At 39.0% G+C, this 26,488-nt stretch overlaps 1 protein-coding gene across 5 annotated transcripts in view; it reads right to left on the bottom strand.

The window, feature by feature from the left end:
• Nucleotides 1-26,488, bottom strand: part of VPS13B (vacuolar protein sorting 13 homolog B) — a 368,427-nt gene that overhangs the window by 186,160 nt on the left and 155,779 nt on the right. For all 5 annotated transcript variants that reach the window (XM_082235378.1, XM_082235375.1, XM_082235376.1 and 2 more), the window contains exons 22-25: nt 24,664-24,794; nt 15,706-15,940; nt 12,091-12,311; nt 5,527-5,736 (exon numbers count right to left, since the gene is read on the bottom strand). In XM_082235378.1, coding sequence (XP_082091504.1) covers nt 5,527-5,736; nt 12,091-12,311; nt 15,706-15,940; nt 24,664-24,794 — 797 coding nt within the window. The remainder of the gene's footprint in view (nt 1-5,526; nt 5,737-12,090; nt 12,312-15,705; nt 15,941-24,663; nt 24,795-26,488) is intronic.

Below are 26,488 nucleotides of genomic sequence, written 5' to 3'. Positions count from 1 at the left end.
CCAAAAAACCCAAACCCCAAAACATTAGTAGAAACCTAACACAAATGTATCATATTCAGATCCAATCTATATAAAATACATTTGTAATATGCTTTTTTGTATGATCTTGTTCATTTTTGTTGTGTTTATATCTCTTTCTCCTGCTCCCTAGATATAAAAAAGACCATGGAAGATTCAACAGAACTACAATGCAGAGGCAGAAAAGAGTGGGATTTTGGCTGAGTATGCCTGAAGGTGGTAATGGGCTGGATGAGACACAAGACACTGAAGCTGAATCCCAACAAAGCAAAGGTGTTGTGAGTTGATGGTTCTCAGGTCCAATAATTGAGTAAATGGCCTCTTTTGGTTGGGGTTGTATTCCTTTTGAGGCAACAGGTACTTAACTTCAGGGTACTCCCTGATCCAATTTTCTCAACTGAGTTTGAAGTAGTGTCAGTGTCATGGAGTGCCTATTCTGGTTCATCAGCTACTGCCATTCCTAGATGGAGAAACTCTGGCCACAGTAACCCATGCATTGGTGACCTCCTGGCAAGATTACTATAATGCACTCTAAACTGAGCTGCCCTTGAAGATGCTGTTGCTGCAAAATGCAACTGCTAGAATATTGTCAGGTTCAGTTGTCCAGAACAATATAATAGTACTTCTGAAGAGTTTGTACTGGCTGCCTACATGATACTGAGCCCAATTCAAGATATACTGCAGGGGTGTCCAAATGGTCATTTAGTGAGCAATCCTTTGTTGTCTGCTGTAACGCTGCGTCCGTCTGTTAGAGGCTCAACAACTCTGAACTCCTTTCCCCTCAAAAATGGGTAGATCACTGCCACTCCCCCCCCCCCGGGAGTAGATGGCAGTCTCTTGGGAGTTGGAGGTCCTTGATATAGTGCTACTTAAGTCCTCCCCCCTCCTCCCCACCACTCTTTTGTAACTAAACAACCTACACCCATCATTATATTTTCACTTTCTTGCATCAAGTTTTTCCTCAAAAAATTCATCTAAATTTCATATAAACTTTTGAAAACCAGTTACAATGCATTTGACTTGGTCAGGCACAAAAGCATGTAACAGACAAATAACTTGGGATGAACACTAAAAATTAAAAGCGACGAAGAGTCAGAATCAACCTTCTGCAAGAAGAATGTATGGATTTACCATAACAGAAGTAAACAAATGTATCTTATTAGGAGTCAAAGTATTACTTGTTTAAAACATGAAAACGTGTTCTCTGTTGGTCCAAAAGTGAAGTTCAAGTCAGTTTTGATGTTCTCTGGATAGGTCTGCTGCTCCCAAGTGATTTAATTTTAATAAAAGAATTCTTTTCCATGTGCTTGAAAGCAGCAGCATTGCAGAACTTCTTTGTTGATAATTTTCAGAGTTAGATCTGCCAAACTATAGTTTATAGACACTATATATATATATGCTTTCGTAGATTTTCACGGGTACAGGAATGCAGGTTTTGGTGTCTTAGGAGGCTCCTACCCTCATCGCATATATATGATTTTTTTACTGACCTAAAAATGATTCATTTTCATGACAAAAGATCTATCCTAACAATAGTAAACAAAAAGTTATAGAAAGAAGAAAATAACAAGGTCATGGCAAGATTTGATACTTATAAATTGGATTTTAAAAAACCTTTTGCATTCAGCTGTTTCAGACTTTAATCTGAGATGTAGGACTTCCTTCCAGAGAAATCTGTTTTGTGTTTAGCAGTTGGAAGTTACAGATATCTTTGCAATGTTTGAAGAAAAAAAACCGAGTGTGGGAAAAGGCTTCAGAATATATTCTGAATATATTAGAAATTCAATCACTCTCCACAGATAATCAACTGGTTATTAATTAGGGCATAACTTCACCTGTGGTATCATTAAGTAAATCCATGGAGCCTAACATAAATTAAGCATTTCAGAAATATTCAATCATTCTCTGCTGAAGGAATGAGTATGTAATTATCTACCACATGTTTAACTTTCAAGGACTCAAATCTGTGTTCCAGTGAATACAATAGCAAACCTAGCAAATTCTCAGAAGTACACTACAAATGTTATCTGAGCCGACAACACTTCTTAGGTAATAACTGCATGAAAATATCACATAATATCTCATTGTATGAACCAAACATTACAGAAAATCTATCACAGATGCATGGGTCATCATGCCCTTGCTTCTGAAGTATACAGAAATGTAAATTGTTCAATGTTTTTCTCATTCCTTGTCAAATATAAGAAAAGGGGAAAATGCTCAAAGATGATTGCTCAAAACATCTCCCATTTTATGGCTTAATCCAAGTTGCGGGAAGAAATGAGCAACTGCTGGTGTGACTTTAGCTGAGAATGTAAACTGCATAGAAAACTGGTTGTGCAATTAAGACAACACAAGAAAAACTGCACAGAGAAGGATTTTAATGTCCTGATTAGAACTGTCTAAAATCACGTTTCACACAAACAGCTTTGCATGCAGTTTGTGTTTTTGGAGGCCATCATAACAATAGGTCCCATGATGGGTGCCAAACTAGCTCTTCCAACCACAAAATTGAAAGCTGTCTAGGCACTTTTGGACAGACTGTGGAATAACTTCTTCCTATAAATTCTAATACTATTTTTTAAAAATAAGTTTAATTTTTTTATTTTTGAAATATTAGGTTCCAATCAAAATGTTAGGAATACTGACAAGAAACATTTTTATTTCTCATTCCACTTTATTTGGAATTCCCAATCCCTCGCATGCATACTTAAGTAAATCTATGCCTAAATTTTCCACTTTGCATCCAAATCCATAAAAATGCCAGAATCTAGAAGGGTGAACTATTTTCCCACCCCTCCTCATGCCAAGCCCTAAAGTACACAGTTTAATTCTTTAGCCAGTTCTTGCAAATTGACCCAAAATAGTGAGTTTATTTTTCTAGGAGAATTTATCTTTATTCATCTGGAGGAACCAAACATATAGGACCTTCATCCTTGGCCCGCATTAAAGCTCAGGGATGATCAGAGTTTTGGGCAAATGACTGCTCTGCCTTATCAAAATAACTTCTGTGTTTCTGTTCAATCATACAGCTTCCCCAAGGACTAAACACTTCCTCAACTGTTTGTACTTAAGTAAACAGTAACAAGTGGCCTGTTGTACTCTATACTACCTTCGCTCCAATACAGGGGTGGTAAAAATGATTAACTGTTTCTAAGCTCTGGCGCTTAAGCCTCTCACTCATGTTTCCATCTTAGCCACCACCCAGTCTGAAATTCAGGAATGCTGATAGCTTTGCACACATAAGAGAGCAGCACTCCCTATCAACCTGTCAGCATGAAAAGAATTACTCACAGCTTAAATGTATAAATCATCTATGGATAGTATAAATAAATACTTCATATGCTATTTAATACAAACAATTGTTGGAGTGGGTCATACCACCCTAACTCCCCCCCCCCAGTTCATTTATGGAAAGACTTGTATACTTGAAAGAACTTTGAGGGGTGAAACATTTCAAAATAATCATTCTGGTCCAGAAGAGAAGTAGTATGCTTTAACTGTGAAATGTCTGAAGTCAAAAATTCATACAAAGGATGCAAGCGTATTTTTATTTGACAACGTTCAAGGCTTTAAACATAAATTGTACTGGATGTATAAACAAAACAGTAACAAATTTCAGAGCAGTGCCCCTTCCAACAATAATCTAAATATATCCAGGAAATCTTACACCGTACCATGTTCCAGTAATTGAAACATAGCTAAAGTATTATAAACCCTGATGAAACAAACTCTTTTAGACTTAATGAGTTTACTTTACTATTATTATTCACAATACAGAGTAAAAGAAGAAATTAATAAAGCTGAGAAGCTATATTCAGATCTCAGATGATCCCTGATTCAGAGATTTATGGTCTCTAAATCTAATCTAATTTCTCATGGACACCTTTTCTTTAATAATTTCTGCAATCAAATTCTAAACCTCTGCTGTTGTTGCTCTTGTTGCCTCCCCAGCCTAAGAACGATGCAGGTGCTATAAACTGCTGCATTCAAGGTAGGTGGTACAGTCCAAGTCAGGCACCATCACAGCCTCTTCAAGGGGGCAGAATCTACTGGTGTCTCTAGCACTATTCTCCACCAAGTGAATCCTTTGAAAGTAAATCCTGGTCCATACCAAAAGATAATCCAAAAGGAACTTTTGGCAGAGTCAAGAAAGACCTTATCCCGTGTTTGGTTTACCCATCAGCTATCAACTAATATATTTGCTCTAATGTAACCAGGAAAATGCTTCTCTAAGGAAGCAGGGGAAAAGTTTATTCCTTGCTCCCTTTTTAAATAAAGCTACCACATGCTGAAGCACCCTGGAATTAGAATGCCATGAGAGAGACTGAAACATAGCTTTCCAATATGGCCTACTTAAACAAATCATTACAAAACATAGTATATTTTTACTATCAATTTGCAGAGCAATTGGCTAGGTGTTCATGGAAACCTATTGAGTCAGATCTGATGTTAGAAGAAAGCTAGCTGAAGCTAAAATGAGGTAATTTATGAGTACCAAAATACAATAAAAATCTAGGTTGTTGGGTGGTTGGTTTTTTTTGCTTAAAGTAGAAATTGCCTAAAGCAGTTTTGCTGAACCTATGGCCCTCCAGATGTTGTTGAACTCCAACTCTCATCAATCCTGCGGGTCAGAAATGATGGGAACTGGAGTTCAACAACATCTAGGAGGGCCACAGATCCCCCAACCGGGGCTGAAAGTGTTTCAAAGAAGGAAGGAAGGAAGGGAAAAAGGAAAAGGGAAAGGGAAAGGGAAAGGGAAATCATTATCGGACAGGTATTCCTTTAGAATTTTGCTTTGTTTCCCCCGTGGGCAAAGCTTACAAATCACATATAGGTTTTGCCATTGGCTTAAGTAGGATAGTTAGACCAGACTTGGTTGAGTTAATATGAAAACAAGTGAGATGGTTATATATAGATCCACCTAAAAGAGACAGGGAATGGCATTCTATCTGCAGCAGCACAAGATGGCTCTTCATGTTTCAGGATGATAGTCAATATAATTTGCAACTCCATCCAGAAAGTGCAAACTAAAAGCGTGCCCCACAAGACAGTGGGAGCCAAGAGTGATATGGCTGCTTCATTCAGGCAGGAGCAAAAAGCTGATTGGGAGCTGCCCACATTCCCAAAGAGCTTCTTCTCTTGCCTCGTGACCAATCCAGTGACCTCATGATACCAAGAGGAGAACTGTGGCTGATCAAAGGCAGAAGCAACAGCTTCCAATCTCCTCCTCGCTGCTGGATAGTGAGGGGGTGGGGAAGGACAAGCCTAAGGCTCACTGCACCTCATTTACATGACAATAAACCATGAATGCATTCATAATGTTCTTATTTGTATCACTTTCTGTCTTGTGAAGGTTTGATGTTGAGCATGATTCATTATACCTCAATGAATATTTATCCATGTTCATTTATTTACATCTTTTATCCTATTGATTCCTATTTGGTCACTTGCTCAGACTCTTAGCCAATTACCATAGCATGTCAATATAATTTTTAATTACCGTACCTCTGTAGTTGTCCCAATGTCAGCAGATGGGCTACAGTATGTGCTGGTATCTGGTGGAGCTGTCCCAACACTACTTTTGACAGGGGAGCCTGGAGGTGCAGGCCCTGAAGTGGACTCTGTATAAGCTGGAGGGTGGTGCAAAATACCCTTCTTCTGAATCTTATTCCAGACTTTGTTCATTATATCTGCTAGTTCATACAGCAGCTGCACCTTAAACGGGAAAAAGGTAATAAGGTTCAGCAAATCATTAAAACTTCAAGATTTTATAATGTAAAAATCCCAACCTCAGCATTTTTGCTATGGTAAAAAGCATGTAACAAATGTAAAAGTACAGTATAAAAATGCAAGCCCTATGCAAGTTAGAGTTTTAATAAATACTTTTTTTTAAAAAAAATACACTTTTTCACAGGCTCTTATAAATGCTCATCCTATTCAGTGGACTCACAACAATCTCAGATTCTAAAAACAAAGGCAATATAGTTTGCAAAATGCGAAATTATTTGTTCATGGTATATATGAAGCTGTTCTCAGTATGCAGGGGAAAAAAGTCTCTTGGAATGTGTCTTTTCAGTATTCACAAAACACTCTGTATAACTGTGCATTGTCTGACTCAGTTCTAAGGTATTTACACAAGGCTTCTCAAATAAGCATTAATCATAGAATCTGTATGACAACAGTTTGCCACATACTGTATTTTAAAAAGAACAGGGAATCTGCAAACACAATACATAAGCAGATGCACAGCTGGACACCATACCCAGCTTGCCATTATTTGAGGGTGAGGGGAATCAAAATGTTCATATATTATAAAGAAGCTTCAGCCTCGGGACATATCCAGAGAATGACGTTGGCTTCTAATGTGGGCAGAACAGATGCAGAAAAACACTGTTGTCAGTTTAAATTTGATAGAAAACAGGACTTAATTTTGTACATCTGAGAATATGATTTATCCTCAGGTTTTGGTTTCACTGTCTTTATATAGCTACAGCGCTGGAGGTATTTGTTTTTTGTAAGAGCCCAAAATTCCTCTCAATTAATATTTTAATGTTTAATATTTAAATCGAACATTGATAGAAAGCAGTCCTCATGCAATTTGTCATACAGCTTTTTGTAAAGAGGGGTACTTTTTAAAATTTATACATTTAACACTTTCAGTATTTACATAGGTAACTGTCATAAGGAAATTGATTGTGGCACATATGGATGGCAGCACAGCATAAATCTAATATTGTTAACATTGAAAAATATCTGACTTATTTCTAGTATACTTTGATAAGCTGATCAAGTGTCAATGATTCATGCAAGCCCTCTCTCCCAGTCCCCTGTGGAGTGAAAATACTTTCTGAAATTTCATTATTAGGCCACAGAAAAGATAGAGTGATGCCTTGGTTCTCGAATTTAGTCTGTTCAACTCTCAAAACGTTCAAAAACCAAGGCATGGCTTCCAATTGGCTTCACTCAAGCGGAAGCCGCGTCGATGTTTGGCTTCCGAAAGATGTTGGAAAACCGGAACACTTACTTCTGGGTTTCTGGCATTCGGGAGCCAATTTGTTCATCAACTAAGCCGTTCGAAAACCAAGGTACCACTGTACTTCTTAAAATCTTCACTGTATTATGGCAATGTGAGTATTAAATAATGCAATGACTTCCTGCTGAAAGCTACTAACAAATAGGATCCTAGCCTGAAGAATAAAAGCTCCTTCCTGGTAAAAATCCTCTTTCATCACCAATGTTACTGCAAGTAATGGTTTCCTAACCTTCACTGACAAAAACCTAGAAACTGACAGAGATGATTTTGTGGAGGATTTTGTTACCTCAAGCCAAATTCCAATGTACGTTGGAGCACAAGACTGTCCCAAACAAAACCATGTGAGTTGTGTCAGGAGAAGACAAAACTATATATAACCTGTTCCCTTGATCAGTTTTTGCATGATAAACCATGTGAGACTCCATGCGACGGTCACCTCCAGGCATGACTACTGTAATTCACTCTACGCAGGGCTGCCCTTGAACCTGTCCCAGAAACTCCAGCGGGTGCAGAATGCTGCAGCGAGGCTCCTCACGGGGTCCCTGCCATGGGAGCGTATTCACCCAGTGCTTTTCCAGCTGCACTGGCTCCCGGTGGAGTACAGGGTCAGGTTTAAGGTGCTGGTTTTGACCTTTAAAAGCCCTTCACTGCCTAGGACCCTCGTACTTACGGGACCGCCTCTCCCAGTATGCCTCATGGAGAGCCTCAAGGTCCATAAATAGCAACACCCTAGTGGTCCCGGGCCCTAAGGAAGTTAGATTAGCTTCAACCAGAGCCAGGGCCTTTGCAACTCTGGCTGGAGCCTGGTGGAATGCTCTGCCTCATGAGACCAGGGCCCTGCGGGATCTGATTTCTTTCCGCAGGGCCTGTAAGACAGAGTTGTTCTGCCTGGCCTTTGGCTTGGAGCCAATTTGATTCCCTCCCCCTCTTTCTTTTTCCTTTTTCCTTTTTCCTCCTGTGATGAGGTTGCATTTTAATATTTTAATGTTTCAATATTTTAATGTTGTATTTTAATCTTGTTTTTAAGTTGTAATTATTCAACTTATTTTTATTATTGCTTGTTAGCCGCCGTGAGCCCGGCCTTGGCTGGGGAGGGCAGGGTATAAATAAAAATTATTATTATTATTATTATTATTATTATTATTATTATTAGGTTAAAATTGATTGGGACAAGGAAATACAGTAATTCCCAAAATCAATAGATTTTGTGGGATCTATCTTGCCCCAGACACTTTTCTTTACAGAAAGAAAATTGTGGCCAAAATTTGGGAACAGTGTTTGTAACTATGGAAGTGACACTATCCTAGAAGGGCTATAGCATACATTTATTTCTGTGCTAAGCTCTTCAATGGAAAGTATACTTGGAGGTTTTCAACCACATTTTTGGTAAGAAAACATTTTAAAGAGTATCTGAAACCATCTGCCAATAAACTGCTTAATTGTGGTTACAGAAGAAGAGAGGAGGAAAGTAAGTGGAGGGACAAGGAGGGAATACAAGTATCCAAAGCAGGCTCCAGATTTATGTATATATTTATAAAAATATTTCTATTCTGTCTTTCTGTTTACAAAGGGCATTCAAGCCAGCTTGCAAGACAAATCAATATAATGAAACTCAATACAAATGTTTCAAAAGCACCCTAACCAAGAACAGCATTAAACATCACAATTAATAAATTAGATTGGTTAACAAGGAGCCAGTGTTACTTGTAGAGGCCGTAGCAGAGTGCTCTTTCTAAAACAAAAAACCAATGTAACAGTAAAACCATATACCTAAAATTCTTCTTTAGGGTTTAGCCAAATATTTGCAAGGCAAAGTAAAAGAAGATAAAAACCATCAATTGTCTTTCAGTTGCAGCATCTGTCCATTTCTGTGCCTTGCTATTGTATTATGGCAGCTTTTAATGGTGCTTTTTCATAACACTTTCTTAAGGCACAAGTAAATAAGCAATCAAGAAAATATACACATCACTCTGGCTCCTGGCTCCTTTTTATCTTGTTGTGAAGCCTGAAGGTGGTGTAGAATTCAAGATCTCACACCCCTGCTGAGAAATGCATTCTGAAACAGAGATGTCACCAACATGTGTTGAGATTCCTGAATTGCAGGGGGTTGGACTAGATGACACTCGGGATCCCTTCCAACTCTACAATTTTATGATTCTACGATTCAGAATAGTTGTGCCTGAGATGCCTATCTGCAAGCAAGCTTTTGCAAGCTGTATTGAACCTAAATCTATAACGTACACCATGGATGTATGAATGGCCTACTTTCCCATGGGAAGAACACAAAAAACTAATATACCCTATGTGTCGTTTGCACACAAGACACGGAAAGATACCATTTCTGTAATATGAAAGAAACACTAAACAACCCTGCAGAAGAACTAAGGTTTCACTTGCTGGTTATAAATGTATCCGATTATATTTTATTAACTGCATTTGATTATAAAGAGGGTGGTGGTTTCTATTTAGCATGTTGGTGGCAACTCTGAAGTGAACTGTTTGATCATTCCCATATATGCAGATAATAATTTAAAGAGAGACGGTACTGGTGTGAGGTCCCTTTCATTCCCAACTCTGGCAATACTACTTAAATGTTGTGGTAGTTTGGAAACTTATCTTCAAAATTAGAAGTATAGTATAATTAAAAGCAAGACTAACAATCCAGAGATGAACAAATCTCTTTTTAACAATGTACACACCCTATTCAAATCTTATAATAGGGACCTCATCACAAGAGAGAGAGCGAGCCTTGGTTTGGAGAATCATGCTAGACACAGTGCAGATCCTATTAGCTCCAAATCACTAGTTAGTGCATGCTTGCGCTAGCCTGAGCACACAGCTCTCCTGTGGCAGTTGAGGCAACCCTACACCAGCTAAACCTAGAACCTGAATGTTCTGAGCTGGGGAACAGGCTTAAGTCCCCTGCTCTATGTGTCACTCTCGCTTTTGAAGACAGAAAGAGACTACTGCCTCTACCCCAGAAAAACAAGGCATTCTCAAGCTAAGGAGACTAGCAGCTATTGGGTCTTTCTATGAGCTGTCAGAGTAATCTATTGTGCCTCCCACTACCAACAGGAATTTCTGGGGACCAACCAGGCTTGTAACAGCAACACTAACCCCTGTTAAACCCTTTGTCATCAAAGTGGGTGCTCAAAGGGAACTGATGAAAACACGCAGGAACTGATGAAAATATGCATGATGGGAGCCCTGCCTTCAACCAAAGAGGCAGAGCCAACAACCCATCCTGCTGACCTGGGAATGGGAAAATTAGGAAGAACAGGCATTTCAGTTATTTAATGGACTGTCCTGCCTTTCCACAGAATGTTCAAGATACGGGTTATCCTGTCCTGGGGGGCATTTTCAGGTGTACTGCTTAGCAACATGCAGAGTAACGGTTCCACGCAAGAAACAGTAAGTTGATCTATGAAATACAGGCCAGACGAGTATCTGGCTTTTGCCTCACTGCCTCTGTCTGAGAAGCTTGAGGGTGGCAGTGGCTTGTTCAGCGATAGAGGTTATCCACTAGAGCAGGTTCTAGGTACAATGAATTGTTGGCAATGTGGCAACAATAGACACAGAGAGATGCATGAGGCAATGCAAGAGGGAAAAGCAGCTGGAGAAAGTCACATAGTACCATGCTGATGAAAGAGGGGAAATCACATCGCACACCAGACCCACAGATGTGCAATTAGCAGTTTTCTGGACTGTGCTATTTTGCTATAAACTGTGCTCTTTACATATAAAAATACATAGGAAAAATCTCATCAATTTGTATCTGAATTTGTAACTGTCAGGGAACTGCCATCAGTGCAGGAGGGAGAGAGGAAAAGCCGGATGGATTACAGAGAGCCCCCAAAGGTTGTGGAAAGCAGCTCCTTCTTGGCGGGGGAGAGTAACCACGCCTCCAGTGGAGAGGAGCTGCAGGGTTTGGAGGAGGCGGAGGCGTTACCAGGACACCTTGCCTGGGCAAAGCGGGGAGGGGAGAGGTCCACCTTTACCCACGCCCTACTTCTGCAGTAAGTTTCTGTGCAGAGAGGGGAGGCGCAGACAAGCTGGGGGGGCAGCATGCTACTACCGTTAGAAACCCTCTGTACCAAAACCATTTTGGGATTGAACTGCAACCCCTGACATGACTGTCTCCAACTCAGCACCTTGCTAATGAGGTGAAGAACAGGGAGGAGGTGTTGTGCTCCACCCATGCAATCAAATACAATTAATACGCAAGCCTGGATCTGGTCGCTGTTAGACACGCCTTGATTACATCCAGATTAGATTATTGCAATCTGCTCTACAAGGAACTGTCTTTGAAGAGCACTTGGAATTTGAGTTGGTGCAGAATACGGAATACAACAGCCAGATTGGGGCCTGTTTTGTTTTTGTTTCCTCCTCCCATCCCTGCTTCAGACAAAAGATGAAGATGCTGTTATTTCAATGTGCTTTTGGTGTGGGCAGTGACTGGAGACTTATTTTCCTGCTTCCCTTTTTGAATTTTACTGGCTTTTAAAAAATGTAATAATTACGTATATTTTAAATCTGTTTTATGCTCCAGTTGTGGTTAGTCACCTTGGGGTCTGCATGGATGGAAAGCCAGAGTGAAAGTATATAAATACATAAAGGAATAAATAGCCTTTCGCCTTAATGGACGGCATGTTATGCTGAACGAGAACAGGTATGTGCTAATTTGCACAAAGACTACATTAGATCATTTCAACAGATGCATCCACAGTGACAGCAAAGCTGGGCCCCAACACTGAACAGTACATCTGCAAGTCATTTCACTCCATCAGCCAAAAGATGCATTTATGTGCCGTAGCTATTACACTTTGAGACGAATTTAAATTACGAAAGTTAAAAGAGCTTCAAAGCAAATTGTAATCTAATCTAAGTACAGTGATCTTGATGGCTCCTTTTTCTGAGGCTGGGGGGAGGGGGAGAGAGAGCTTTAAAAAAAGGTATTTCTTTTACAAAACCCAGAATAGTAATTCTTAAATGAACCATTTTTTATTTGCCCCAATAAATCAAATAAATGCACCAACCTGAGGATTTGAGCATTTTACTTCAAGAGATTCAAGGTCAACATGAAGACACACAACGAATGAGTGCCTGGATTCAGATCCTGCAGCAGGTAGCGCCTGTGATGTAACTGCTAGAGTAGAAGTGCATCCCATTGGTTCTATTATATTCAGGGTCATTTGCTGCCCAAGAAGAGTATATATGCTGAAATGATTCAGATTAATTGTCCAAGGAAAGGCATCACCTAGTGGATCAAGAAAAAAAGCAAAATATTCAATACATAAAGAAAATATCAAAAGCTTAATACATTAAATAAATTAACCCACCTCATGACTGGACGATTCCTGTACCAAAATAATAATAAAAAATAGCTCAAATCAAATAATCACCAGCAACCACACTGTGTTGTGTGGAACTTAGAATAACAAAGCTCTTATCATCTCCTGCTACATATAATACACACATCAAGAATATCTGTTAATATATTCCATATTTTGCACCTGTCCATGTGATGAACCCCGATATTGTCATTGTTTTTATAGCAATCACCCATGACTCTGCCAACATAAGTACTTTTAATTTCTACTGATTTAAGTAGGATAGATTTAAGACTATGATCTCCCCTTCAAGGGGACTTAGAATAATTTGGTTTTAGATGGATTATAGCCTCCAATTTAAAGCATCTCCCGTAATGAGGAATTCTGATTACTGGGGTTCAAAAATAGATAAAACATCTAAAAATTGCTTAAAATGCCACATCATTGAGAGCAAAGTTTTTAAAGAGAACAAATATGTTTACAGGAATATGAGGAGGGGGCATGTCAGTTCTGGGTAATCATTCAATTTGAGATAATTGAACAGATTTTAGAGCTGTAGCAATTATAATCCTCCTCAGAGTAGACCCATTGGAATTAATGGATATAACTAACTTAGTTCCATTAAGCAGAAGTCGGCATACAGCTAAGGAGATGATTCTATCAGCGCAAATGTGTCTGCTATCCACCTACCTCAAGTTTGGGAAATGTATTTCCCTAACATGGAGACAGTGGCGTAGCGTGGATTGTCAGCACCCGGGGCAGGGCAAGTAATTTGCGCCCCCAACCCGTGGATTTGCGCCCCTAACCCGTGGATTTGTGCCCCCTAACCCTAACCCCCAGATGTTGCGCCCGGTGCGGCCGGCCCCCCCTGCACCCCCCACGCTACGCCACTGCATGGAGAGCTACTCTGCAACTGGAGAGTCCAAGCATGGCAACCTTCCAGACCAATAACAGTGGTAGCTGTCGGCTAAGAACACTCTCAGTAGTCCCCAAGTAATATTTCACTCCATTTACTTTGTTCGGCTCTTGGCAAAACCTTCTTAACATTTTACGGCCTGTTCTAAAGAGCTGAAATCTTGATCAACACTATCATTTACATTGTTACAAATGTACCATGAATTAAATATTTCCCTCCCTACCAACAATGGAAACTGCTGAGAGCAAGAACTCTGTTAAAGGAATGTTTATGCTTCTTCATATGGGTAAGTAAAAAGACTAATGCTTTAATGACCTAGAATCTGTTTTAAAAATGCTGATTGCCTCTGGAAGATCCCCTAAGCCTCCAGAGAATACATTTTTGTGGGGGATGCAGGATGCAGAGGGGAGAGAACAGGAAAGAGAAGCCCCATTGCATGAGGGGCAGTTCGCTGCACAGCCAGCAATGGATGTCACCCATTATGTCTATAATATACATACAGATATATATGCCTACACATGCTTCTCTTTATATCGGGCAGGGTGGCATCAGCATTGAAAAGCAAAAAATTGTGTTTATCAGAAGCACACTGAGGTTTTTCAGTGGGGAACTGTGCTGAATGAAGATTCCACTCATTACAAACATGTGCACTGTAGCTTCATCCAAAATGTAACCTATGGGGAGTTACTGTGCAGAAAGTCTACCTAGCCAAATGGTTTTGCTTTCATCCAGACTTACGGGTATTTGTACAAATTCAGCTGAGTGAGTTCCGAGAACATTAGGTAGTAGTGTTTCAAATGATGAGGTGTATGGCCACAGTTGGGTTCAACTTTTGTTTTGATCCATGTACACAGATTAGCACTAGCTTTACATAGGTAACATTTACGGTGGTTTGGTGAGTAATACTTCATAATACAAAAGGCAAGGGTAGAGATAGAATAAATTGGACACAGCTAGTTTTACTTGAGAGTTTAGAAAGAACATGTGAAGCATTTAATTTATTTATTTGCAAAAACACTGGATTTCATGAATATTGAATGCATCTTTTAATATACTGTACCTTCTGATACATCCAATCCACATTTTAAGGAAAGTCATAGAATGGTAACGTTGTATGTGATTTTGTGCACTAAGAAAGGCCAATGGCAGTAAAACAGGCATGGCAGTTCAAGCCCTACCTATGTCCCTACCTAAATCTGAGTAAATCTGAATTTGATAGATCTTACTCCCAGGTAAATGAGATTAGGACTGCAGCCTAAACTATCATTTTAAACAACACTGAACAAATACAGATGAAACTTACGTCTATGGTTAACATAAGCTGGTTTAAGAAATTCATATAGTGTACGGCCTAAAATATGGATAGCATGTATTTCCTATTCTAACAAAAATAAATAATCTACACATGTCAGTCTTTAAACCTACCACAATTGTCAGGAACGTTCCATTCAGAGCTTAATAGCAAACATAGCTCTTTCCCAAATGTTGCCATGTTATGACATAAAATTGGCAAACTACACATTTGAAAAACAGCAACTATTAATGTTGACTGTTCTCACAACTACTGTCTAGTAGAGAGGCCAAGTGCAAGGCCTGTAAAGGACATGGGGCAAGTCTTACCTCAGTTACAAACTAAACAGATGGCTATTGGGAACCACTAAACCATGAGGTATGTACTGGGAAGTCCTGGCTCAAATCTCAGTCAAATAAACATAACCCGCCACCCCCATCACCCTTGCTGTCTCAGACCCACTGCTGCAATATGAAAATATTAGCAATGGCCTAACTCTGAGGATTACTACGATAATGTATATGAAGCGTACTTGAATGACAATTATCAGTGGCAATTTTCATAGCCGCTTAAACATGACCACTGTATTTTATTCCTCTAACAGATGAAGATAGAAATCATCAAGATATCACTAAAAGGAACATCAAGTTAAGATAACTATAAAAGAGGGTACAAAATGATCAAATATTAAACAAATAAGTCTGATGGGAAAAGTTTGCAAGAGGAAGAGAATGTATGAAAGAATAGATAGATAGATGATAGATAGATAGATAGATAGATAGATAGATAGATAAATTGTTGCAATAAACAAGATAAGCCTGGATGTTACAGGCAACTTAACCGCAGCAATAGAAAGAACGATGGCCTTCAAAAATATTAAAGACTGAGAAGTGAGAAAAACAAGTAATACAATTTCAGAAGCAAAATCACAAAATATTTTTTTTTGTCATATGTAAGCATTTTGAAGCAAAATCACAAAATATTTTTTTTTGTCATATGTAAGCATTTTGAAGGACATTTTTCAACATAAAGGTTTCAGCACGTTGGAAATGTACACAGGGAAAATGATGACCGTAGAATGAACTTTTCTCTTTTAGAATATGTTATACTCTACCTTCTTCGAGAATTGGTCTTTGCACAACAAAGGGAATTTCTTGCAAGGGCTCCATGTACTTGTGGCCAGCACTCATAACCTTTATCTGAGGTAAGCAAAGAATAAGAGTTCCCGGCATGCTAGCCTGCCCATGATACCAGCTGCGGACTGTCCCAGGAATATCTCCAGACACAATTGTACTAGGAGATGGCAGGCTGTCATTTGGAATGAACACACAGCAGGACTGAACTTCAAGCTGAAAAACAAAAACAAATCCATAAAGGGAATCTCATAAACAGACCTTAAGATGTGTTTACTGTATCTAAGCATCGCACAATAGCAAGAATCAAAATCAGCTACAAATATTTCTACAGCTTATGAACCGAATTTTAAGTGAAGGCCCCCAAGTTGCAGGTGGTTTGTATTTTGGAAATCTTTTAGAAAGAAGTCACACCTAAAGAGGTGTCTTTTTAGCCTATAAACTTGTTCAGAAAACCGTTTGTACAAAAAGCTGAATATATATCTACCTTTCCACACCTCTTTCCAAGAGAGGTGATTGATTTGGAAAGTGAACTCACAAAAAAGAGAGGAAGAAAATCCTGCTCCATTTGCCATTTATTACCTTTTTGTTAGCACTAGCTAAGGCTTCAGATTTGACTAGTAGCTCATATATTGCTACTTTTTGTTTTCTTTGTAGTTTGAGACGCTCGTGCTTCGTGAAGCCTGCATCGTTCTCAACAAATTTAATGAAAGTACAACTTTCGTTATTTCGCCAAATATTGCTCATTATTGCCAAAACCACATACTACTAGTATGATCTGTCTTCTGCAGTTATGTGTAGATGGAATGTGATAACTGGCACAGAAACTTGGGAAATTTAGCCTTTGTGTTTATGTTTTGGGGGGGGGGAATCAAAAGGTTTCTTGCCTTCATTGCACAAGAAATAGGTCTGAAAATGTGCGTGTTGTCCATGTTTAGAAGGGAAAGTGTGCACACAGTGTGCCAAAAAGGATGTAGTATTCATAGGCTTCAATTATGACCAGATGCTCTTTCCTTGTACTATCAGTCATGCAAACCCTACTCATTCGCTGCATCTTATCTTATCTGCCATTACAAATATAGTTCTCCTTTGCCCCCCCTCCATGAAATAAAAACAATCTAAAATTTGCATAACTGAAATCATCACATTTAAAATAAAAGATCACAATTTAAGTAGCTTTCTGCACAAAAAAGACAAACTATTCATGTAACCGATTGTTATAATTTGCTTTGGTAAAGGAACTTGAATAATATAGAAACACATGCAGCCCTATAATTTAAAAATTATATATATATATATATATATATATATATATATATATATATATATATATGCTTTCGTAGATTTTCACGGGTACAGGAATGCAGGTTTTGGTGTCTTCGGGTGTCTTCCCGTGTAAGAGTCGGGGTGTCTGTGCGACGTTTCGACGAGGTCTCACTCGTCATCTTCAGGCTGGTGCTTTCGGCTTCTTGTTACTGGAACAGAGCAGAGTCTGGTGTTTGAGTTTCTATAAATACTGTTGAGGGGTGTGGTGTATAGCCTCCAACGTTCTGGGCAGAGAGGAAGTTTCTAGGAGTTTCTAAGCCGAAAGCACCAGCCTGAAGATGACGAGTGAGACCTCGTCGAAACGTCGCACAGACACCCCGACTCTTACACGGGAAGACACCCGAAGACACCAAAACCTGCATTCCTATACCCGTGAAAATCTACGAAAACAAATATATATATATATGTCAATACAATAATTTCTGTGTGTGTATGCACAGAAAATTACAAGACAAAAAACCAGTTGAAATATAAACTTGCCAATCCATAACATTTTCTAGAAATAATACTGATGTTTGAAATCAATTTTTATATATATTATACCTTACTATTTACACAAAACTAGTATTATTTACATGTCTGAGAAGCTCTATTGAATTCAATGGATTTACTCCTAGGTAAGTGGGCACTGGTGGCGCTGTGGTCTAAACCACTGAGCCTAGGTAGGGCTTGCCAATCAGAAAGTCGGCAGTTCGATTCCCTGCAATGGGGTGAGCTCCCGTTGCTCGGTCCCTGCTCCTGCCAACCTAGCAGTTCAAAAGCACGAAGTGCAAGTAGATAAATAGGTACTGCTCCAGCGGGAAGGTAAACAGCATTTCTGTGTGCTGCTCTGGTTCTCCAGAAGCAGCTTAGTCATGCTGGCCACATGACCCGGAAAAACTGCGGACAAACATTGGCTCCCACGGCCAGTAAAGCGAGAATGAGCGCCGCAACCCCAGAATCGTTCGCGACTGGACTTAACTGTCAGGGGTCCTTTACCTTTTTAAGTGGGCTAAGAATGCAGCCTAAATGAACCTAGATATTACATAGGTATGTATAGGGAAACGATTGTTGGTATATGTCTGTCTCGAGAAACAATGGAGTGTGCCTTTGGAGATGAAGTCAAACCACTGTGTTAGCAGCACCAAAGGATGGCTATCGGGTGATGAGCGATCAGAAGGATCTCTACTGGCAATCGAATCGGGAAGACGGAGTGAACTTTGCATGTCCTCTGGTATTGCTGTACTTCACCAAGGGAGGCAAGCACTAGAAAGTCACAAGCTATAATCTTTCCATAGCATTCAGCTGCATTTCATTCTACCTAACCATGCCGCACCATATGCTGCTGCCATAAGGATCCAGCACTATGCATTGTTAGAATGTTGTTAGACGGCTGAATCACAGACATCCTCACATTTTTTCTTGTTTGTTGGTTGGTTTTAAGGCTTGATGCTTTTAAGTTCTCAAACCTGTATTAGGGAAGCTACTTTCAGACCCATATTAAAGAAGCTCCCCTGCTTCTGCCAGGCTCTTACTCCAGGACAACTCAATTGTCCCTTATAAGAATATGCAAAAAATAAAATAAAAAATTCTCTGCATTCTTTAGAAGTTGGCCATCTCAACAGAAATTGAAGCCGTGACAGCTTTTTAACCAGTTCTGTCAAAGAATAAGACTGCGGCATATGCAAATTAGAATCTCACCCTCAATTAGTGTTCATTTCTTTGTGCATATGTATAAGCCCATGCTTTGACATTACGAAATTGCTGCCCCCCCAAAAACAATTTATTCACAATAAATTGGTATTTGTATGAAAAAGAATCAGCTGGCACGTGCACTCCTGCAAAACATATGAATATGTAAGATTTTGATGCACACCTGGACAGCTCACACCTGGACAAATTTCTATGTTGGGGACACCAACTAACTGCATACATACCTATGTATGTAGACACAGGTAGGTAGCTGTGTCGGTCTGCTGTAGTTGAAACAAAATAAAAAAATTCCTTCCAGTAGCACCTTAGAGACCAACTAAGTTTGTTATTGGTATGAGCTTTCATGTGCATGCACACTTCTTCAGATACCACAGATGTGTAACTGTGTGTGCTCTGCACATACAGAGTGAAAGAGAGAGAGTAAAAGAAAAGGAAGAGTACTTCAAAAAATTTATTAGTTGTTTGATTAAACAAAAATGTATCACGTATCACTTTATTGATAGAAATAGTGCTTAAAAATATATGTAATCCAAATATCTTAAAATTCCTGTACTCTTAAAGTTACATCAATAGCTTATATTAAAGCTATCAAATAAATCTTTTTACACTTTAAAAATAACTATTAAACTGTGTGTCTAAAATTGTGAATTTAATGTGAAATGTGACTGATTTATATAACTGAATATAAATCTGCAGCAGTAAATCTTACATTAATGTAAGGACCTGACAATCCAAAGGAAAGAAAATGAAGTAATCTGCCAGTAAGAAGTCCTCAAGCTGGGGGTCAGATCCTATTCATGGAAACCATCTGGTTGGGACCCTCTAAGCCACACCAAACACAAATGATCTTTTAAAAAAATATCCTATTCATTAATGCATCACAGCTGCACTGAGTGTTACTTCATTTTTCCATGGCAACATCCTTTCTGTTTCAAGGATCGTATTTCAGTTTTGGTAGCAACGTGTTCTTTTGCCAATACCGAACATACTTGTGTGTTAAAGACAAGGAATTATTACAAATTCTTGAAACAAAATCACCTCATTTTTGATTATGTTAAGGATTGTGCTTGCTACGCAACACTCCCTAATAACAGAACAACAAAGGGCAGCTAACATGCATTCAAAATATGCATTTATTTTCTGTTCTTGATAAAATGTCTCAAAATGTGTCAATTTCCACACTAAGAAAATCAATTTATAGTAAGAAACTAAAATTCTCCTGTTGTATAACTTCAAATTGAACCAAATAAGAATTTTAAGTTACACAACAATGAAGTTTTAGTTTTCTATTAGAAAAAAGAACAATATAGAATTAAAATGGTAATACTCATATTGATATGGCATGCTTTCAAAATATTTCACTTACATTTTCTAAGCAATCTTTACAGCAAACCTGCAAAGGAGACTAGCATTACAGTCTCCATAATTCATATACAGTCTGAGAAAAAGTGCCCTCACTAATAATTTTATTATAATAATAGTAATTTTATTATTTGTATGCTGCTCATCTGACTGGGTAGCCCCAGCCACTCTGGGCAGCTCCCAACAGAATATTAAAAACACAATAAATATTGAAAACACGGTAATTTTATGAGTCATCTCTCATCTAAGATTTGAACAAGATCTTTCCAGAAAATTATTGCACTGGTTCATATTTATAAGAATTGTACTTCATATGTCCACATGATTTAAATGTTAAATTGTGTACTGTAAAATAGGGATGTTCTCAAACACTTTGAATTGTAATGACTGTATATATTGATCTAAGACAAATATAATATTTAAAATTTGTGAAATACTGGAGGTGAGATTGAGGGAGATAGGTAACATCTATAACAGGGGTGGGAAACTTCACACCTGGGGGCCAATCCACCTGCCCCAGCCATGCTCCCTTCACCAGGCTCCACCCCCTCTGACTACACCACACTCCTCATCAGCCCTACTACATCTCTTGCTTAAGTGTCTTTGCCTGGATGGGATGTGTCCATCAACAGTGATAATATGTTTTACTTGCCAGGATGGAGAGATGTATGTATAGAAACCTCTGAATTGTGCATGGCTTCAATACATCCTTCACTAAAAAGGTAAGAAACACATCTGTTGCTCCTCCCACTTTTTTGTCTTTGGACACACCCACCCCTGGTATATGGCCCCTGGAAGACTGGCTGTAAAGGAACATGGTCCTTGGACCAATTCCCTCCCCAGCCCCATTCCAATCTATTATACAACCCCATCATCAACTGCAACACCTTAACGTGTCAGCTTTCAGCCTCAAACAAATCTATGCTGGGGCTTTTGGGGGGTGGGGTGGAGGTGAGGGAGGACCCAGAAGTATTATTGGGTGGTTGTGGATTCTCCTTCATTAGATGTTTTTAAGCAGAGGTTGGATGACCATCTGCTTTGGTTGAGATTCCTGCATTGCAGAGGGTAGAACCAGTTGATCGTTGGGGTCCTCTTCTGACTCTACAATTCTACGACCCTATGATTTTATGACACTGTACAGCCTAGAAATTAGCAACAACCAGTTGTTGGACAGTGTTCACAAGAGATCCTAATATGATCCACACCATCATCTTCAGCAACTCCAACAAGAAGAATTCAGTGCCAGTGATCAAAAGAATGGAGATCAATGAACGCAGGTATGGAAGGACCAAGGTAAGCAGCAAGTAATGCAAGGCAGAAGGAAGGAACAAGGCCAAAGCGTGAAGCAAAGAGTTGATTCCAAGGTCACCTTTTGTGCATATGTTTTTGCTTTCTGTGGTGATCTTATGAACACACACAGAGGAAATGGGAATGTTTCCTTTGGAAATATTATACTGTACTGCAGTAAAGATCTCTGTCAGGTTGACTTGATGGGTTTAGACATTCTACTAGAACAACTATGAGTGCAAATGAAGTAGGAATTGTGTCACAATCAGAAAGCAGGTGAGGGAACCCAAGAGAATAATTTGTCAAAGTATATAGGATAGCCAGTTAAGATGGAGTCTAACTGCACAAGTGAACTTCTGCTAATGCCACAGAATTTCACCTTCATTTCTTCCACCTGCAGCCTCCTGTGTATTACCAAAATCTGCTCAAGAGGGACTCCCAACCTTTCAGAATTGATTTTAAGGCTGTAGGGGGAGCGCTGCAAGGGGTGAGGGGAAGGGGAAGTCCCTTTGCATGAGCAGCAGTCTATTCCACTCACACATGGACAGTTCAGGAAACAGCACTTAAGAGTACAGGACTCTGTTTGCACCAGTTCTGGCTATCTTTTCATTTGATGCTAAGACCCTTCCATACTGCACTCACCACGCCATCAACATATTTCCAACTCCAATTCATTTTGTTTTCAATGTGTCATTTAATACAAATCCTGTTGACTTAAAATATTCAAATATTTTCAAGTAACTAAGGATTCATTTTATAAAGTACTTAAGGAACATTTTGATAATAGTGTATTTATGTGAAACATAGTAAAAATGTGGAGTTATTTGGTCAGTGCTCAACATACTATTACTCATTATTAACTCTTGCCAAAATGTGGAACCCTTGTTATTCTCAATGAAATCAAGCATTAACAACCATTTAAAAATAATTGTGTTTACATTACTTCATAAGTTGAGCAGCTATTAGTACCAGGAACACATGCAAAGTGAACACTTCCCTCCCTCATGCTATAGTTGCCAAAAGGCACTGCAAGGTTTACACTGAAATTGTTAGCAGTTATAGAAAAAAGCCCTTGCATAACAGCATTTTTAAAATTACATCATAACTTCTTACAACAAGCCTAGTTCACGGAGTTGTCATGCTGGACACTACTGTGAGCAAAAGAGCCAAGCAGACACTAGCCTTGGATCCAAAGTAAATTTTCCAGGTGTTTCTGTTCTAAGCATTTATGTATTTATTTATAAATACAAAGAACAACCCTTTCATGCTTTCAAATTATGAAGACAACAGTCTGCTGACAACTCAGGACTCCTTTTCAGTCTATATTTGTCATCCTATAAAATCAATTTCCTGTAAATCACTATCCCCAAACCATACTGCCAAAATACATCCACATAAGCCCTGGCTGACTACAATGAGAAGGGCAGCTTTCAAGTTTTCTCAGATTGTTGTTCTATATTTAGTGATGGTGGAACTCCAAGAATGCTATACCATTGTTGGAATAGAAAAAAATACCTTGGGCATTATAATAAGGGCCAGAACAGATGCAACACTGGCTCCACAACCACAATGCAAATGTGATTAGCAAATCAGGAACACTGGGTACATACACACCTCAACTGCATGCCACTGCCCTCAAGCAAATCCCTCCTCAATTGCAGTTAAGCACTTTGACAGTACTGCTGTTAGCCTGAAGCATGGTTAGCAAGGGAGTCCCTTAAATCAGTATTTAAAACAACGAACTGCCATAGACATCAATGAGAGAAGAGGACTTTATCAAGCCCGCTCTGCTGATGATCCCAACTAGCATCAAGTCAGCAGTTGGAGGAAATAATTGTGTAGCACGAGCAGCCCTCAGCCCTAAACTCCTGGCCTGGGTGCTGTTACATGCTTTGCTCATAGATCTGGTTGTGGGGCAAGGAGTTCTTCTGGGGAAGGGGTTGCTCTCCAAGACAGTCAGAAATTGCACAGGCAGAACTGTACAATTATGCTATAGCAATTCCTTTTTCCTCATGCATCCTGTCTTCTTTAAGCCTAAGGAGGGATGCATTCCTGAGGCTACCAATTTGCTTTACCAGGAGCTAAATTTATAACTTTATTGTCCCCAAGTAAAAATGTATTGTTAGTTTCAAACTGAAAAGAATGATAAAAGGCACCCAAGTGCCATGAGCTCAAATCTCCCTGACCAACAATCCCAACGGGGGGGGGACGGGGGACGGGACACCCTGTTATTATTTGACAAGAATTTCTGCTGAGAATAGAGGAACTTATGACTTAAACATCCAAATCATCCCATTCAAACAGTATATAGATAAGCAAGGCAATCTGTAGGAGTTGGAAATCTATGCTTTTCAAATACAAGTGAACAGGAAATGCAATGGAGCAAAATTCTGTTGTACACTGGAGTTAGAGCACTGTTTGCCTGGTTCCCACTACAACCTGTAAGCTTAATTTCTTTTCTTAAATCAAAAGATAGTCATAGGTTGCAGTCTGACTGGATATTTGGATGATGGGAGTTCTTAAAAGCAGCGCTAATCTGCTGCTTATAAATGACCATGAGATATTATGCAAAATATACAAACAAACAAGGCACTGCAGAAAGCTCACAGTCAATGCACCGCTATTGCTACATGTGACCACACACAAGACAATGTGAAGAAGACCATACTTAACTCTTCTCTTGTTTCAACCAAAGGGGCTTAAAGTGCTTAAGACTGGCTTCATCATTTCTTATATAAACAAACACTGGGAACTTATCTTACAAGGGTTTCAAAATAAGCTAAAATCCTAGAAAGTATTAAGTACCGTATTTTTTGCACCATAACACTCACTTTTTTCCTCCTAGAATGTAAGGGGAAATGTCTGTGCGTGTTATGGAGCGAATGCCTGCGGGTGGCGGGGGGGATCTGCTGCAGTCGTGAGCAGAGGATCCATGGTTCCCCTTCCTTCCCTCCTCCGTGGTTACAAAGCATGGATCCACATGGATCCTCAGGATTTTTGCATTGGGCTACTCCAAACTCACTGTCAGATCACATGTCTGTGGCCACAGCATGAACCACAAAAATCATATATCCACTATTTCGTTTAGAATATTTTTTTCTTGTTTTCCTCCTCTAAAAACTACATGCGTGTTATGGTCTGGTGCGTGTTATAGAGCGAAAAATACGGTATTTCAAATATTCCATTTCTCTCTCTCTCTCTCTCTCTCTCTCTCTCTCTCTCTCTCTCTCTCACACACACACACACACACACACACACACACAGCATCTTACCTGAAGTGTAAGGCGCTTGACTGCATTCCACAATACCCCAATAAATTCTTTCATCTTTTCCTCAGGACTTCTGCTGCAGCTTTCAGATGAGCTCAGCATGGCTTTCACTGGAACTGATAAAGGTCGTGATTCTTAAAAATAAAAGGACAATATAATACATTTGAGAACTTAAGTTTGTTTTACATGGTGAATAGTAGCATAATCTAACCAAAGTTAGTCACCACAAGTTCTATTGAAACCTATGTCTCTAATTAATCAGAAGTAACTTATTCCATTAGTTTCAACAGGCCTTAGTTGAATTGAACTAAATGAACAATTGTGGAAAAGTCAGATTTTTAAAATATTCCAATAGAATTCCACCATTTCATAAAGCTAGTGGTTACATTCAAATAATTTAGTACAAAAACATTTAGCAAATAAGAGGGAGATTTTAGCTTCAATTGTGCCAAAGAACCTGAATTAGCAATTCAGCAGTTTGGTTATCAAATCTAGGAAGTCTCTTCAATTTATATCACATTCCTTAAAAATTGATGCTATCTGTACATGCATTTTATTCATAATTTTATTATTTGCTTATTTATAAATAGCATGACTCTTTCAATCACATAACAAGCAGGATATCACATTTATAGATCCTCCACAATTACATCATATCTTCCAAGTATCTTTTATCAAAGAATGAGGACAACAAAATTAAAAGACAATAGGAAATTTCAATAAATATCAACATAAATTACAATGACAGAGTAATTGTGCACTATGTTAAATCAATTGCTTAACTTTTGCAGCGTGGAACAAGCTTGGGGTAGTAGGCAGTTAACATTGATCTCCACGTAACTAAAGGAAACTATGTAAAAAACTGTGTATCATTGGCATTACACTCCAGTAATTATGTACCGGTAAGTTATCTTACATAAATAAAACCCTTTTTTCCGATTTGCTAGTGTTGCCATATTACTAACTTTGTTGGGATTGGAATACCCTTGTGTGGCAAACTTGTGGGGAAAGAGTTATTGGAAATTAACATGATCACTAAACCAGCTCTTTTTCTATTTCTACGCTGACTTTGCTAAACATTTCAGATGGACAAAACAAAAATCTTAAAAGTAAGGGGCAGACTTTTTGGAAAACCTTGGAAGGCACAATGATAGATGGTATGATAAGCTCTGTGTCTTCACAATGTATGAAAAGACAGCACGAAAGGTCTGACTGCCTTGGGAGCAAAGTAGACATTTTCTGTGGTGAATGGGTAGATTTTATTATGTATGCAAACTGCTGACAGAACAACCCCAACAAGATCCCTGAATTTCTGGTACACTTCCCCCCTTTTTTTCCTGAACCAAGCATCTTATGGTTTCCATACTTTATTGAGTTGTAAAAGCTGCCTTTGCTAAAAGTTATTTTGCATAAATTTTGTGTAAGAGAAATACTTCTGCTTTTAATCATTGATGGTGCCTTTCACCAGCTCCCAAGGATGAAGATGTTGATACACAAAAGAGAAAACAGTACAATGTGCTCCGCATCAATATGAATAAAAACTTGTGGTCACTAGTATGCAGGACAAAAACAGAATCTTTACGAAACAGCATGGTTGGGCTTGTTTTGATGGATTACTGCCAGCATGTGAAAAACACACCGGAAAAAGTTCTTCCCTCACTCCAAATCTTGTGGGAAATATCAGATTTAAATAAAAATATTGCGCTCTTTCATGTCTAGTTAAAATTCTTCACCCACCTAAAGCATCCTTGTTCAAGCATCCACCGCACAGCAGGCACACACAAACAATAGCCCTTCAGTTAACTAAACGGAAATGTGTGATCTCCTA

This window comes from Podarcis vaucheri, assembly GCF_965113315.1.
Source record: "Podarcis vaucheri genome assembly, chromosome: 8".
In the NCBI taxonomy this organism is placed as follows: Eukaryota; Metazoa; Chordata; class Lepidosauria; order Squamata; family Lacertidae; genus Podarcis; species Podarcis vaucheri.
This window is presented reverse-complemented; position numbering and strand designations above follow the sequence as displayed.